At 39.6% G+C, this 17,987-nt stretch overlaps 1 protein-coding gene across 1 annotated transcript in view; it reads left to right on the top strand.

Moving 5' to 3' along the window:
• Positions 1 to 17,987, top strand: part of MAGI3 (membrane associated guanylate kinase, WW and PDZ domain containing 3) — a 227,699-nt gene that overhangs the window by 168,612 nt on the left and 41,100 nt on the right. Inside the window, 3 exon segments of the mRNA XM_032766590.2 lie at positions 5,580 to 6,188; positions 8,795 to 8,826; positions 12,945 to 13,101. Coding sequence (XP_032622481.2) covers positions 5,580 to 6,188; positions 8,795 to 8,826; positions 12,945 to 13,101 — 798 coding nt within the window.

Genomic DNA, 17,987 nt, shown 5'->3' with positions numbered 1-17,987 from the left:
AGGTTATCTTGCAGAGGGAGCAGATCTTGGGGAGACATGCTGATATGCACAGTACAGTGGGTGCTCTCTTCTCTCACTCCTCCTTTCTGTGGCAACCTGGTGTGAAAGAGTAAGAAATAAGGCAAAGGTCAAAGGAAATATTAAAAAAAAATACTTGTGAAAAAAGTGTTAGAAACTTAGTGTGTTAATGAGATTTTTAGTCCTGAGCATTTGGGTATTTGAGATGTGTGTAAAGTATGTCTTATCTTTCTGTATGGAGAACATAGGAGAAGCAAGGACAGCAGGGACTGGATGCTACTAGTTATTCCTCTATATAATGAGAAGGAATTTTTCAGTCCATGCATCATTCACAATTCTACTTTGATTCCATAAAGGCAAATTACTTTCCTAAACAAAAAAAAAGGGGTGTACTTTCTGTATGCTGCTGCTGACTGGAGAGTAAGATCTAGTGAAACATTGCATTTCATTTCCATTGCAAAATTCTGTCAGTCACCGAGCAATATTTTTCAGCTCAAAGGCTATAAATAAGACAGAAAAGAGGGATTTTTTTTTGCTGGTATTTGGACATGATGCCTATTCTTTAACTAAGCTTATTCAAAATCCATGTCACTTCAGTTGCTTTTACTTTCTAGTGGTTCCATGCATTGCTGCTAATCCACCTGCAGTATGTTACCTGTCAGTTTTTCCTACTAGGCATTTGTAAGGCAAGGAATCCAGGAAAGAAAGCACTCAAAGCACAAGTAGGCGACACTTGCAATGAGAGTGGTTCCTGTGCAGTACGTGCAGTAAAGATAAAGGTTGGTGGTTCTAGCAAATCACACACTATGCTCTGCTATATTTGAAGTGGCATAGCAAGGATTTCCTGCATTTGTGGACAGCACCTGTTCTCATCAGCTGCAGGCATTTGTAGGGAATGTCTGTGCTTACATGTCTTTAATGCACACATCCCTGTACTATGAATTCTCTTGAACTTACAGCTGTAGGTTATGTTACTGTATCTCCAATTTAATAAAGGAACAGAATTTATATAGCTTACTCTTTCTATTTAAGTATATTTTCTCCATCCATGATGATGCAATACTGATGCCATCATAAAATCCTTAGTCAATTGCCATGAAACACAAGCTCCACAACATGAAGAAAAAGGAAGCAAAACTTAACATCAACATCTACTTTCTGAGCAAATGCAAGAAACAAAGTATCCTCCTCAGAGAGATCACTATCTATAACCCTCTGACCACTACATACAACTCCAAATATAGTGAACAGCTCTGCAGAAGGACTTCAGAAAAACTGAGGAACCATCTCCTGTGCTTCACATACTCCAGAAGGGACACTTCAAACAATAAATCATCACACACGTCCATACGCTGAAAAGAAAAAAATCAGGAAACCTTCTTGGAGATCATGGAAAAAACCCAAAACTATTAATTAAAAAAACAACCAACCAACCCAAACCTGGAGACAGCTGTCCAGCACAGAAACAGAGTGAAACTAGCTACAACAAGACCACAACCCACAGAACACAAACATTGAGCAAAACCATGGCACTAGGACCCACATTCACACTACACAAAACCCCAACATCATCGATTTATTAAGACTATTCAACTGGAACTGAGTTATCTGTACTCCCCCAAGTGATTGAACTTCTGCCCCCTGGCAGAACCTGATACCATACTAACGTGGAGAACTAGAAGAATTATTTTGCCGACTCCACCTTAAAGAATTCTTGCACAATATTGACAACACCCTTACCTACCACATCCCCATCAACAGTCAGAAGAAAAAAAGAATCATCTGACTGGGCACCCCACAGTGGACGAAACCACACACTTAATCATTACACTGATTGCTTCAGAAAAAAAGTTAACACTGAAATCCTTAACATAGATCACATCCGCCACAATCTCTCCGTCATGGAGAGGACAGCTATGCAGTCCCTGAAATCCAACCACCAGATAGTGATCAAATCAGCAGACAAAAGGGGTGCCATCATAGTTCTGCTCCCATAACTACTGCGTGTATGTGAAACCAGGCAATCACTACGCTCTCCAATTAATTCACACAGAAAAATGATAAACGACCAAAAACACCATATCATCTGGGGGTGAACACTTTTCACAAAACAGTCACTGTATGTCTGTCTTCAGTCCTCATCCTTAGAGGAAACCTGCACAACATCTTCAAAAGAAGCATGGATTCTTAAATTCATAGGTTTGCTAGACACTAAAAGTCATGGTCTTAATAAAGATACTGCATGCAGGGCCAGCGCTTCGATTAGGTGACCCTAGGCGGTCGCCTAGGGCGCCAGGATTCGGGGGGCAGAATTTTGTGCACTCCGCACAGGGCACTCGGGAGCTTCCATTTCCGCTCCCATTGCGTTGCCGAAGAAGGACCTTCTGCCGACGTGCTGCAGAAAACAGCAGCAGGTAATCGAGCAGCTCAATGATTGCTGCTGTTGCCTGCGGCATTTCGGCGGAGGGTCCTTCTTCGGCGGCGCAATGGGAGTGTAACCGGAAGCTCCTGCGCACCCCATGGGGAGCACACAAAATGCCACCCCCCGAATTCTGCCTAGGGCCCCAGAAACTCTGGCACCGCTCCTGACTGCATGTATGGCTTGTACAACAATCTGTAACCCCCCTTCTTTGTCCTTTGACTGGAGAGGTGTTAACTGGCCACTTCACCTTGAATGATCTCCTAGACTGTGTTAACTACTTATCCAAAACAATCTTTTCCACCCTGTATCTAGTTATGATACGGAGTACTTTTCCCAGACCTGAAAAAGAGCTCTGAATAGGTCAACAGCTTGTCTTTCACCAATAGAAGTTGGTCAAAAGAAGGTATTACCTTACCTACCTTGTCTCTCTGGTCCATTGCCAGGCAGACATAGTACTGGATGCCATATACCCTATTTACATTTTTTGGCAGATACTTTGATAGCACTTTCAGTAGCATGAGCAATCCTGGGCCTTTGCATCCTGAGGTGTCCACTTAAAATCTTTAATTTTTTCTGCAAAGAAAAAGGGAAGTACAAATTGTACAAAAATATATAATGTGTGAGATAACTGAGTGTGAAGAAGCTTGGTTCCCATATAAATGCTTAATGCTCAACTTTTCTGTTTGGAAAACCAAAATTTGTTGTCAGCAGCCTCACACTCTCTCAAATGACCCTATAACAACAAATTTATTTATGCATGTGCACCCTAGCCCGTGGCCACAAAGCCTCCCAATAAAGGAAAAATATCACAAGGAACTAGGTTTTGATTATCAGCTTCTGAAAGCCCTGGTTAATAAATAACAATGAATAATACAGTGTAATAAAAAAAAAAAAATTCCCTGAGTGGCCTTTATAAGAAACAAAAAAATTATTCAGGGAACAGCCTTTTCCTTTCAAAGGACATGCACTAATCACCATTTTAAAGGATTGGGGTGACTTAAAGGCTAATAACATTTGCTCATTCAATTCTTTTTTTTTTTCTTTTTTCTTTTTTTACTCTTTTTTCAGTTCTGAGCTGGGATGAGTCGCAGCTGCTCTTCATTCTTGCAGGATTTTCTAATTTTAGATTCTGGTTTATCTTGACCATGCATGACATAACAGCGGGCTTATGTGGCATTGCATATTATTCTTGTATATTTAAATTGCTTACATGAGGGCTGTGGAAACATTTGACTTAATGTTCTTTGGCTGTGTTGTTTGTTCCTTCATTTTTCTTAAGTTCTCTTCTCTCTCTCTCTCTCTCTCTCTCTCATATATTTAAATTTTAAAAAAAGTATAAAACAGCTTGTCAGACTATAAGTGCAATATGTATTCAGTTACCAACTCATTTGAATGAGACACTTCCTGTGGCTTGCATGTAGTCTAGTGATTACAGCACTGGTCTGGGATTTCGGAGACCTGAATTCTATTCCCGGCTCTGCCCCGACCTGCGGGGTGACCTTGGGGAAAATCACATTTGCTCTGTGCCCCATGTTCCCCATCTATAAAATGAAGATAATGATACTGATCTCCTTTTGTAAAGCACTTTGAGATCTGCTGATGAAAAGTGCTATATAACAGGTATTGTTATTTATTCCATTAACACTTATGAATATATGGCCTTCTCCATGAAAAGTAACCATTTATTTCAGCTTTAGTTCTGCTTTTTAAGCGATACATAAATATATACTCTTCTGTATAAACAGCTTCATAAGGTTTAGGACTTGTTCAGTCTCATTTATTGAATGGTCTCTGCTCCCTGTATATGTGTAATGTAAAAACAGTGCATTCTCTCTGCCTGGGAGCAAATTTGGATCCAGGTCTATGTTGTGAATGGTCGCTGCCAAAAGTAAAATGCCAAATGTTAAAACTGACAGTGGAACAGCAGTAGGAATAAATAAAGCAACACAGAACGGGCAAGTGAGGAGGCAAGAGAGGTGAGAAAACCCTGCACAATGTGAGGAATTAAGCACATCATGGATATTAGTTACAGTGGTTTGTTTAAATTGTCTCTGGAACCTAAAATTTATACTTCCTTCACTAAGATGTGTTCCCATACCCCTGTGTATTGGATAACCGCTCTTACTGTTCTGGTAAGAAAATAACTTATACTTAACAGCTTTAATACTAATTCAAACAACAAAAGAACTTAGTGACTAATTCCTAACTCTGCTGCTGACCTGTGCTTTGACCTTGGCAATCTACTTTTCTTGTCTTTCATATTCCCATATCTAAAAATGAGGATAGTATCTTACCATTATTGTATAGTGCTTTGAGATTTTCATATGAAAAACTGTATGTCTGTACATACAATTATTTTTATATAAGAGTTATTATTTTGGAGACAAAGAAGCCGAAGTGTCAGAGGGGTAGTTGTGTTAGTCTGTATCCACAAAAATATGCCTATATCTGTAATTTTCACTCCATGCATCTGAAGGAGGTTTTTTACCCCTGAAAGCTTATGCCCAAATAAGCCTAAGTGATTGGCCAGTTTCCTAACTAGAAATATTTCCATGCTCAAAAATGTATGCATGCTGAAACAGACTTCTAAGATGTAACGCTTGCTGTTATTTAATATGCACAGATCAGAATGTATTTTCAGTCAAAGCAAAATCAAAATACAAAATATAGAGAGGCACTCAGGGAACTGTGTGTAGAATCTTAGTTTAAGTTTAGCCAATCCAACAGAAACCAGAAAAAAAAAATCTGTTTCATTGTGGATTGAGTTTAGACTGTTGTATAACGTGAATTAAAGTATAAGACAGCTGTTTGCACTAATGTGTGCACTGTTTCCTTTTCTGAAGCCCATATAGTGTCATTCTCTAAATCTGTGGCAGATTAAATTGTATATATTTAGAAGTGTCTTTTTAATTTAGTAGTCTATATTTCAGCTAAGAGAAAATCCTACCATTCTGGTAGCATATGGCTAAGGGGAATGACACAGGCCCCTATGCACTAATATCTTAAATGATTGCCCATAATCTCGCTTTGTAGTTACTAAGGGCATGGTAAGTGTTTCTACGCCCTAGATTAGAATATTTGAGAAGTAGATATGGTTTAGTTTCTGATTTTAATGATGTTGAACTCATTTTTATAACAGGTGACGTCATTGTAGACATAAATGGCAGCTGTGTCCTTGGCCATACCCATGCAGATGTTGTTCAGATGTTTCAGCTAGTTCCTGTCAACCAGTATGTGAATATGACCTTGTGTCGCGGTTACCCGCTTCCTGATGACAACGAAGATCCTGCTGTAGACATGGTTACAGCTACACCCATCATCAATGGCCAGCCAATGACCAAGGGAGATATCTGCATAACCAGCCAAGATTTAATACCTGGAACAGTCATTTTAGACCAAAACGGGAAACTGGGTCACATTTTGGTCAATGGCCGCCTGAACAGCCCTTCCATGGACCCAAATGAACAGAGGATCTCCGTATCTTCTCCAGGAGGCTCCCAGCCAGAACTAATCACTATTCCTCTGGTCAAGGGTCCTAAAGGATTTGGGTTTGCAATTGCAGACAGCCCTACAGGGCAGAAAGTGAAGATGATTTTAGACAGCCAGTGGTGCCATGGTCTTCAGAAGGGAGATGTAATCCAAGAGATTTACCATCAGAACGTACAGAACTTGACACATCTGCAGGTGGTGGAGGTGCTGAAGCAGTTTCCAGTGGGAGCCGAGGTTCCACTGCTTATCTTAAGGGGAGGTGGGTAGGAATAAGACTTTATTATAATTTATCTTGTCTAATATGGAGGTGTTTAGAAAGTGATATCTAAGCACTGTACAAAGCTTTAAAAAGTAGAAAACGGGCTGTCAGCTCAATTCTCTACCCTGCTCTAGGTGTAAACCATGCCCCTGGTATTGAGCATGTTATTAGTTCTGTTTTACTGTAGATTTGATTGTAGGCTGCTGCTGAATGCACAGTCCGTTATGGCTCTTCAGGGAATATTAGGGCAAAGGTGCACATCGCACAGACTGACCTGAAGATAGCAGGGAATAAGGCTTTTTCTTTCTCCTTTTTGAGGGTAGTCCAGAGGCTTTGACTTAAACTATTAAAGTGATCGCAGGTGTCTTGCAGGGAAGCGTCTCTAAGATAACATGGGCCTTGCCACCTGGAACTCTGGAAAGTTCTCCTTTTTGTGTGTATTTATCTCTTAATTGCCGTTCATTGCAGATCGGAACATCTCTTCTCCACATAGACTACCTGGTAATTAGCATGCATTTGCCAGAAGGCTCAGTCTGATGGCTGCCAGACAGGATCCTTTCTGTGCAGTTTCCTGGTTATTAATGAGCTCATTGGTGCCCTCTACAACTTGTTTTTTCTTCTATTTTTTTTATGTTTGTTTGATTTCTGCGAATATTAATATTGGTATTACTTATAGTGACTTAATGTATTGCGTTTTGCTGCAATATATTATCTTACTGACATTATCTCACCCTTTATATTGCCAACAGAGGCAAAAGAAATGGGCACAGGCTGTTTTATCAAAGACCCCCCACCGGGGGTGCCGCTGACGCCCACTACATAATCTCAGCCCACAAAATAGACCGTTTTTTGAGGATATATGATGCAGTAACATTAATAATACTTTGCATTTTATGACCTAATTTGTCCAAGCGTCTCAAAACACTTAATTATTCATAATAATGATGTTTATACACATTAACAAATTAACCCTTCTGCCCCCCTGATGCCTCTGAACAAACTGAGACCCAGAAGTTAGCGATTTATCCACGGTCACACAGTAATTCAGCTTAGTCAGGAAGAGAACCAAGAATTCCCCCTTCCTAGTTCTCTTTTCCAGGTCATGCTCCTAAGAGATGTCTCCATTCTCCGTTTTGAGCAGCTGATGTTTTTATTGGAATGAACTCTAGAATAGTCTTCATGTGAGCATTCTATGCAAACGGGGCATCATTTCTTTTATCTTGAGAAACTTTTATCTTGTTCACTCTTTTGTTTCTCTCTGTTTCTCTGGGCACCCTGACAGCCAGCACCTTTCAGTGGGGCAGATAAACCATATTAAAATATCATTGCCATACCATTGTTTATGCCTATCTTGCTGTGTTGTAGAGATTTCAGCACTCCAGTCAGGAATAGTGCTGATTGATCTAATTTATTTTTCCTGACTAAACAAACACAACATTCACTTCCCCTCTATGGCTTATTGTCAGGTATAGGCTGACTACCTATTAATACTCTCTGGATAGTGTGCTGGAGACCAGCATAAAGCTGAGAGGCAGAAATCAAGTCTGACATTCATTTCTGCATGCTGGGAGGGCAGAATTCAGGTCAGCTATAGCTTCTTCCATGCTGACTTGTGCTCATGGAACATTTATGAGGGCAGGAAGGACACTGTGCTGAGAGAGTGGGCTGTGCTGGTGTTGTCATTTTAGTCACCTGTCCTGAAGGCCTCCCTCTACCCTCACCACCCTGAATAGACTGAGTACTATTGACTATCGCCATATCTGCCTACTGCTCAAACAAAACACTAGAAGTAGAGACAAGTAACACATTTGCCTAACTCATATTAATGTGATGATGAAAGAAGAATGGGCAAGAGCCTGATCCAAAGCTCAGTAAACAAACAAATGGATTCCCATTGACTTCAATGGTTTTTGGGTCAGAGCCTGTAAGAACAAGCCAACTGTCACATTGACATCTCCTCTTTTTGTTACTATATCTCCATCTAGAAAGCTACCAGGGATTCAGCATTGTTGGCCCTGTGGGAAGCACAACAGAGCCGTGTCAGTGATGACCTGTATTGTAGAAACTTGTTTGCAAGATGAGATCTGACCCTCAGAGCCCCTTTCAGGCTCTTCTTCCAGCCTCAGGAAAACCACCTCAAAACACATGCCTACCATTTGGAAAGACACCAAAGTCTTCACTGTATAAGTGTTACCATTTCCAGTTTGACTAGCAACGAACAGGGGAAAAAATAAGATTTCCTTACTAGTAAATAGTGTTCCTACCAGCCAAACTCATTAACTTGCCTCAGCACATTAAATTGGAGTGTGTAGCCTCAAACCACAGACCCTGGCAGCATGAGAAATGTGTGTTGTTTTTAGTTGCAGTTTAAGGGATCTCTGCTTGTCAATATTGTTGGCCAAGTGAATATTCACTTAGAATTTTAAAAGAATCATAGAACATATAGCAAACCTATGCCTTCACAAAGGGAGTGAATGAACAGTGATCAATTGCAAGCCAAGAATAAGAGCTGAGCATATTGGCTCTGTTCAATGTAAAATGGTGGGTTTTTATTTATTAAAGTTGCTTCTTATATTCAGATATTTTCCTCTTTTTTTTTCCTTTAGGTCCCCCCTCACCTGCTAAAACTGCCAAAGTGGTGAGTATTAAAGTCATCCAGATGATATTATTTATTGTTTAGTGCTGATGGACAGACTTGATTTTCAGGCACACAATAACAGATTCATGGGTCTCCATGGCAGCCTGTTAACTAACTTACTGCTCCCTGAATTCTTCTGTGTGTTCAGGCACAGGTGTCCTTTGACTGCCAGACAGGCATGGAGTGTGCTACAGTAGACACATCCATGATCTCTGGACCATTTATACAAGATGCAGGGGGCTCCTACAGGCTATGCCAGGTTGTCTGTGGTTTTTAGTCATCCAGTTACAGACTGCAGTTAATTTTTTTCTACTTGTTTGGATGGCGGTTCTGCTTGTTATCTCTGTAAGGATAATTTTTTCAAAATGCTATTTAGTCACAAAAAGATCTCCAGTGTATCTGGTGAAATTCTCTATATTTACCCTCTGTCTCATGGGAATAAGTAAAATCAGTTCTTAAGGATCATAGATTATTATGCACATCACATCAGATACATGAAACGGATCCTTGTTTCATTGACAGTGATTATTAGTGGAGAGAGAGAGGGAAGCTGTCTTTGTGTGTCCTGTCTAGCTAGGAACTCAAATAATGTGATTGTTGTGGGTTCTGCTTTCTTCCCTTGAAAATGTAGGTTTTTTATATTGATAGACAACATAGGAAACAAAGCAGCCTTGAGCACGTCTATGACCTTCCTCTAAGTGATTTAGGTTCTTTAAAGGAGACGTGGGATCAGTTATCTCTCACTATCAGAGTAGGAATCATTTCTAGGATTGGTGTTGTGGGGAAGAACAAGAAAGGTGCAAAGAGCTTGATTATGAGGCTGCATGTAGCGTTGGTGGTCTGTAGGTAAACACCACATTGTAATTCCAATGTCTTCATGCTCCCAGACTCAGACACTTGCACCACACCTGAAAACATGTTTTTTTTTTTTTAAATAAGTAAACCCATAGTTTAACATTTTCCTGTGTGCTTACTTTATCCCATTTTCACAGCCCGTTCTCTCACCATCACCCTGATCTCCTTGTAGGAGTCTGCAGTGATTATTCTTTATCAAAGCTTTGTTGCCTGACGCAAATTAATTTCCCTATGTAAAGGCTGTCAGGATGGCTGTTGAAGGGAAAACACATAATGTTTCATTTTTCTCTTGCTAATTGCCTGCACCATGTATTCAAATTTTTCTTTAGAAGTCTGCATTTTACTTTCTTTGGAGAATTTTATGTTTTGTTTTGAGAAACCTCCAAAAATGAACTTCAGTGTTCCCCTCTTGAGTGCCTAGTTTATCACCGTTTTCTGTTGTGTTTGAATGGGCAATTTATATTTTCACAGAGTCATCACGGTGTCTGTATTTCTGATATTCATTGTTGGAAAAGATTGGTCCACTAGGAATATCTTTGATTTAAATAGGATCTGGTGGAAAGAAAATTGTACAGCCTTTGGCTTAATGAAATACACTGGAGATCAAAGAATAAAGGTTGTTAATAAGAATCTGTTGTTAATAGGAATCTGTTATGTCGTGGAAGAGACTGCTTTTCAGCATGGGGTTCATTAGAGCCCGTATATGCCCTTCTGATGTGTGTGTCTAGCGGGTGCGGGGATAAAAAGCCTTTCAGGAACTGAGTTATTTTGGCAAGAAGAGTTCTTGTACATTGCAGTTCATTGCATTTTAACAAAACCTCCATTCCCAAGGTATAGAAGTAAGTTCTTTCTCAACCATGGCTGCACTGTGCAAATACATTAATTCATTTCTAACCTGAAGCCAAGGCTGTTGCTGACAGTTAACAGTGGAGATAACATGAGTATGTCAGCTCTACACATTTAAAACAGAGCATATACTGCAAAAAATTGCTAATTGAATTCCTAAGCAGAAACATAGCTGCTAAAAAGACATTCCTTGAATAAAAACTTTGTAATATGAAAACACTTACCAGTCATAATTCAATACCCTATGTGCACACATCCTAAAAATATTTAGGAAATAACGTGATAGTGCATGTGCAGTAGCAGTTTCCCTGAACAAAACCCAATGCTCAGTGGCATTAATTCACATCATGAGCTAGTTCAGTTTAAAAAGGCCAAGGTCTTATGTCTATAAACATGTAAAAAGTCTCAAACTATTGAACCCTGTGGGGGATTTTCTTCTGTTCTCAAAAGGGCAGACTTAAATCTAATCTAATTTTGTTTATATTAAACACACACACGCACTGCCACGCTGAGACTTTTCAGGTTGGTTTTCAGCCTAGAGCAAACATTTAAAGTCATCTTGTTATATCAACCTTTGGAAATAAGGATTTGAAACCACAGAGATGGCTGTAATGTCACTTCTACCTGTAGTGTTGTGATGAGTCCTTCCTGCTATAATATCTAAGGGCGGAATTCTAAGTGTTTCAGTTTTCTGAACTTTAATTCCTCCTGAATATTTTCCCTTTTATTCAGGAAGATTTCCATCAGAGAAAGAGGTGTTCGTTTACAGGACTTTTTAGAGAGGCAAACTAGCAGAACCTGGCTTGCATGCAAAAACAAAACCTCAGTTCTGCACTAACCAATACTGAGCTTCTGCATAGAAACTAGAATAGGGCTCCAGATTTAAAAACTTCCAAGGTGCAGCAAATGGATGAAACTGGGAACACTGATTTAGCAGAGACTGAGTGACAAGTAATAAGACATCAGAAAATCGACACTGAAACCTTAAACTTATCCCTTGGTTTCCTGCTGTATCTCAGGGTTCTTTCAGGATTCAGATTCTAGAAAATATGTAGATACTTGTCTTCTCCACTGCAACCTCATAGCTCAGCTGTTCAGAAGAAGTGCCACAACCTACCACTCTGTGGATTCATTTGACTACTGCAGTTTGGTCAATTCCAATTCATTACAAAAGTTAGACATGCTAAACAGATCCACTTCTTTTGAAAACCTGATACTGATCATTGGAGAAAATGGTTGACAGTTCATGCTTTTTCATGTGCATTAATACCTTGCTTTCTGGTTTGGCTGAGTTATTGTAGAAAGTGGTCAGTTGCCATTATCTTGCAGAAGGTAAGTAGCTGCAGCACTCCTTCTTACCTCTATGCTGTCCATCTGTACACTGATGAGAGATCAGCACCTGCTTGACAAGGGGCAAGATTTCAGGATACTCAAATTATTTTCAGTTGTAGGTGCCAAATTAGCCTACAGGAGAATACATGATATTTTCCACCTTCAGGTGGAACAAATTAAATTAACATAGTTCAGTGACTTTCTGGAGGAAGATACTTTTTATAGACACATCTCCCTGCATTTCACTCTGAAAGCAATTGATCAGCAGTTATGTTCAAGGACCACTTAAAGAAGTGTAATATAAGAGTAATATAAACTGACTGACTGGGGCAATCTAGGCCATGGACTCAAACCTTTTCATAACAGAGAATGCATTTTAATAGTATCTTCTGTTCACCACCTTTCCTGTTCACAATTGCATAGTTACCTCTTCTAGAATTCATGATTGCATAATATTTCTATGATAAATGCAGCAAATACATACATGGAAAACTGACACTGGAGAAGAACTTAATGTATTTTTAGCTTTCTGATGCAATTTGGCAGCTTGGAATTAGGAGAACCAGCACCTTGTGACCAGCCAGCAATCTGCAGCCCACCTGCAGTGTTATGCAGACCAGAGTTTGGGAAATGCAAGCCTAAAAGATGATCTCTGAGATCCACAACCTTATTTCCAAGTAAAGGGAGAAAAATAAAAGCCTTATACTCAGTATATGTTGAGTCCTTTTCAGTTGTGTACACCAAGTAACACTTGACACAAGAAGAGTTACAATACAGGCAGTATACATGGGAAATTGCATACCCTTGCTCACACTCCGGGAGTGAGCCACTTCACGCACATTGTTTCCAGGCCCATTCTCCAGTAGAAGAGTTGTCGTTTTTTCAAGTTTTGAACAGGCTGAACGGAAGCATATGGTGGAGGAAGCCCATATCTTACTGGGAGAAGCTGGGTTGAACTGGAGTAGATTCTGCAGTTGCATGCCATGTATTACAAGTTTACTATTTCACTGTTTTTTCTCACCTATTTAAGCCAGTTTATTGATAATTTTGAACTTAACATACTCTTCTGCTTTTTTTTGTTTCAGAAAGCAGATAAGCAGGAGAATTCAGGAAGCTTAGAGGCTATCAGTGATTCCATTCCACAGCCTATGCCATTCCCACCTGCTGCTGTGAGGTCAGGTTCTCCAAAACTAGACCCTTCAGAAGTCTATCTGAAGTCTAAGACAATATTTGAAGATAAGCGTAAGTACGCTGACCTCTTATGCTGGGAATATGCTGTAGCACAACAGGATGTGTTCTGTATTTCCTTCATGTACACAAGTCTTTAAACTTAGTGCTCCTCAGGGCATATTTAGAAAGAATATGAAGAAGTAAAATGACCATAGTCGTTTGTGTGATTATATCCTAGCTGATGATTCCACTGGAAATCACAGCTCAGCAGTCCATCTTGTTTTGTGTGGATAACAGTCTGTTTACTAGCAAACATTTACAAACAGTGCATGAGAACAGGTGCAGATACAGAACTGCTGCCTAGCTGTGATTTTAAATATAACAGTATACACTGGATAAACCAAAGCCATTTGGCATGCCAAACATGCCATATAAAGTAAATACACTCCTGGGTGAGCTAGTAGGGATTAAAGTAGCCCCATAAATGACCAGTCAAGAATATGTTTTATAGTAAATAAGGGGGATACAGATGGGCTGCAACATGAAAATAAACAGTTACATAACTACAAATGAAGCATAGCAGCAGCTTCAAGGTCACAAAGGGCTTGTTGCCTGTGAATTTCCCACTGTAAACAAACATGCTCCCCAGTGCAGTGTTTCAGCCATACATTTAATTATATAGCACTTCACAGAAATGCTGTAAATATGCTCTTAATTAGATTTGCTTTGTTTTTCTAAGAGGTTGGTTCTGGATAAAGTGATAACTTTGCAGGCTCAGGAGAAGCAAACACATGTTCATTTTCCTGAACTGGTGGCCTGGAGTATGGCACATATGTACTTTATCTTAACCTGGTACCCCAATAAGTTGCTGCTGCTTTTCTCTTCGTTTAAGTACATCTGACTCGAGAGAAAACCTTAAAATTTTCTTTCAGTAACATTTATTACCCAGCAATAAGTTTCATACGTGAAATAGGAAATCAAATGTTCTCTGACGTTTACCTAATTAATATTTCATAACTGTCTTCAACATTTTATTACTATTTAATTTCCATTTTCCCTATCAGCACTTTTTTTATAATTTTGCAAACATGAGCTTTGATAATTGGTTAGTACCAACCCTGCAAAGATACCTTGTAAGACACTTCTTTTAAGAAATGCTTCATTGAAATTTGAATTTACTTTGGCTATAGACAGGCTTATATGCACTTATTACAAAGTGAAACTACAATTTCTAGTTACTCAAAAAAGTGTTCTGTTTAACAATTGAACCATAAATAGCAACAACTATAGAGCAGAGCAAAGACAAAAGTCAAACTTAAACAAACTGGAGGCAAAAGCATAATTTAACATATTGAGAGTGAGTTAGTAAGACTTGATTGGAAAGTATGATAGGAAATTTGTATATCAAATCATATCTTGGTGTATTGATGCGAGGTGGAACTCGCACTATTTTGGCTGCACCATATCTTGCAATATTTTTGAGGAAAAATTGCCAAATTGGAAGATGTTCCCTAAGCAGCTGAAGTAAACTAGATAGTTCAGTTGTTTGTCAAATATGGTCCTGTCTGAGATGAACTGTAGATTGATAGATTCCAAAGCCAGAAAGGATGATTGTGACCCTGTTCTGACTTCCTGTATAACTCCGGTCATAGAACTTTTCCAACATAATTCCTAGAGCAGATCTTGTAGAAAAATATCCAATCTTGATGTAACAATTTTCAGTTACAAAAAATTCACTGCAACCCTTGGTAAATTGTTCCAATCATTAATTATTCTCACCATTAAAAGTTTACACCTTATTTCTAGTCTGAATTTGTCTCGATTCAACTTCTAGCCATTGGATCATCTTATGCCTTTCTCTACTAGACTGAAGAGCTCATTATTAAATATCTGTTTCCCATGTAGACACTTACCAACTGTACTCAAGTGACCCCTTAACCTTCTCTTTGGTAAGCTAAATAGATTGAGCTCATAGACTTCAAGGTCAGAAGGGACCGTTATGATCATCTAGTCTGACCTCCTGCACAATGCAGGTCACAGAATATCACCCATCCACTTCTGTAACAAAGCCCTAACCTATGTCTGAGTTAATGAAGTCCTCAAATTGTGGTTTGAAGACCTCAAGCTGCAGAGAATCCTCCAGCAAGTGACCTGTGCCCCATGCTGCAGAAGAAGGCAAAAAACCTCCAGGGCCTCTGCCAATCTGCCCTGGAGGAAAATTCCTTCCCGACCCCAAGTATGGCGATAGTTAAACCCTGAGCATGTGGCAAGACTCACCAGCCAGCACCCAGGAAAGAATTCCCTGTAGTAACTCAGATCCAACCCATCTAACATCCCATCACAGACCACTGGGCATACTTACCTGCTGATAATCAAAGATCAATTGCCAAAATTAGGGCTATCCCATCATACCATCCCTTCCATAAACTTATCAAGCTTAGTCTTAAAGCCAGATATGTCTTTTGCCCCCACTACTCCCCTTGGAAGGCTGTTCCAGAACTTCACTCCTCTAATGGTTAGAAACCTTCGTCTAATTTCAAGTCTAAACTTCCTAGTGTCCAGTTTATACCCATTTGTTCTTGTGTCCACATTGGTACTAAGCTTAAATAATTCCTCTCCCTCCCTAATATTAATCCCTCTGATATATTTATAAAGAGCAAGCATATCCCCCCTCAACCTTCTTTTGGTTAGGCTAAACAAGCCAAGCTCTTTGAGTCTCCTTTCATAAGACAGGTTTTCCATTCCTCGGATCATCCTAGTAGCCCGTCTCTGAACCTGTTCCAGTTTGAATTCATCCTTCTTAAACATGGGAGACCAGAACTGCACACAGTATTCCAGATGAGGTCTCACCAGTGCCTTATATAACGGTACTAACACCTCCTTATCTTTGCTGGAAATACCTCGCCTGATGCATCCTAAAACTGCATTAGCTTTTTTAATGGCCATATCACATTGGCGGCTCATAGTCATCCTGTGATCAACCAATACTCCGAGGTCCTTCTCCTCCTCTGTTACTTCCAACTGATGTGTCCCCAATTTATAACTAAAATTCTTATTATTAATCCCTAAATGCATGACCTTGCACTTTTCACTATTAAATTTCATCCTATTACTATTACTCCAGTTTACAAGGTCATCCAGATCTTCCTGTATGATATCCCGTCCTTCTCTGTGTTAGCAATACCTCCCAGCTTTGTGTCATCCGCAAACTTTATTAGCACATTCCCGCTTTTTGTGCCAAGGTCAGTAATAAAAAGTTAAATAAGATTGGTCCCAAAACTGATCCCTGAGGAACTCCACTAGTAACCTCCTTCCAGCCTGACAGTTCACCCTTCAGTACGACCCGTTGTAGTCTCCCTTTAACCAGTTCCTTATCCACCTTTCAATTTTCATATTGATCCCCATCTTTCCAATTTAACTAATAATTCCCCATGTGGAACCGTGTCAAATGCCTTACTGAAATTGAGGTAAATTAGATCTACTGCATTTCCTTTGTCTAAATAATCTGTTACCTTCTCAGAGAAGGAGATCAGGTTGGTTTGGCACGATCTACCTTTTGTAAAACCATGTTGTAATTTGTCCCAATTGAAAACATGGTGGACACAGTAGATATTACCACATCTGAGGTAGAAAGCCAAAACTCTTGTCGAGCTTCATTGGGACAAAATCAGAGGTGCCCAGATAATCTTACAATTTATCCAAGAATATTAAAGGAACTGGCACATGAAATTGCACAAGCCCATTAGCAAGAATGTTTTAATAGAATCGTATGAAACAACCCAGGGCTTTGTAGCCAATCGTAGTGCTGAGGATACATTGCTAACATATAGTTTCCTTCAGCACTATTTTTAAAGAAAGGGGAAAAAATGCACGACTGAGTAAACTAATGGGGGCGCTAGTTCAGTTTTTTGACATCTGGAATTCCGGGTATTGTCATCCTTCCATCATCCCTAAGCTCCTCATTAGCCTTATTAAAGACTGAGGCAAAATATTTATTTAGATATTGGGCCATGCCTAGATAATCTTTAACCTCCATTCCATCCTCAGTGTTTAGCGGTCCCACTTCTTCTTTCTTTGTTTTCTTCTTATTTATATGGCTATAGAACCTTTTTACTATTGGTTTTAATTCCCTTTGCAAGGTCCAACTCTACATGGCTTTTAGTCTTTCTCACTTCATCCCTACATGTTCTGACCTCAATAAGATAGCTTTCCTTGCTAATCCCGCTCATCTTCCACTCCTTGTAGGCCTTCTGCTTTTTCTTAATCACCTCTCTGAGATACTTGCTCATCCAGCTTGGTCTACAACTCCTGCCTATGATTTTTTTCCCTTTCTTGGGATGCAGGCTTCTGATAGTTTCTGCAACTTTGACTTGAAGTAATTCCAGGCCTCCTCCACCTTTAGATCCATAAGTTCTTTAGTTCAATTCACTTCCCTAACTAATTTCCTTAATTCTTTAAAGTTAGCGCTTTTGAAATAAAAACCCTAGTCCCAGATCTGTTTTTTTTCATCCTTCCATCTAGTTTGAACTGAAGTAGCTCATGATCACTCGAACCAAGGTTGTCCCCTAAAACCATTTCTTCTATGAGGTCCTCACTACTCACCAAAACCAAATCTGAAATGGCATCCCCTCTTGTTGGTTCTTCAACTACTTGGTGAAGAAATCCATGAGCTATCACATCCAGAAAAATCTGAGCCCTATTTTTATTTCTAGCATTTGTCCTCTAGACTATATCTGGGAAGTTAGTCTCCCATGATCTCACAATTCCAATTCGTGTTTACTTAATTAAAAATTCTTTGAGTCTATCACTATAAGGCAGTTTTTCTAATCCTTCCACCATTCTCGTGGCTCTTCTCTGACCCCTCTCCAGTTTATCAACATTCTTCCTGAATTGTGGGCATCAGAATTGGACACAGTGTACCAGCAGTGATTGTATGAGTGCCAGATTTGGAGATAGGA

Source organism: Chelonoidis abingdonii, chromosome 4, assembly GCF_003597395.2.
Source record: "Chelonoidis abingdonii isolate Lonesome George chromosome 4, CheloAbing_2.0, whole genome shotgun sequence".
In the NCBI taxonomy this organism is placed as follows: Eukaryota; Metazoa; Chordata; order Testudines; family Testudinidae; genus Chelonoidis; species Chelonoidis abingdonii.
Note: the sequence above shows the minus strand (reverse complement) of the source record. Positions and strands in the feature narration are given on the sequence as shown.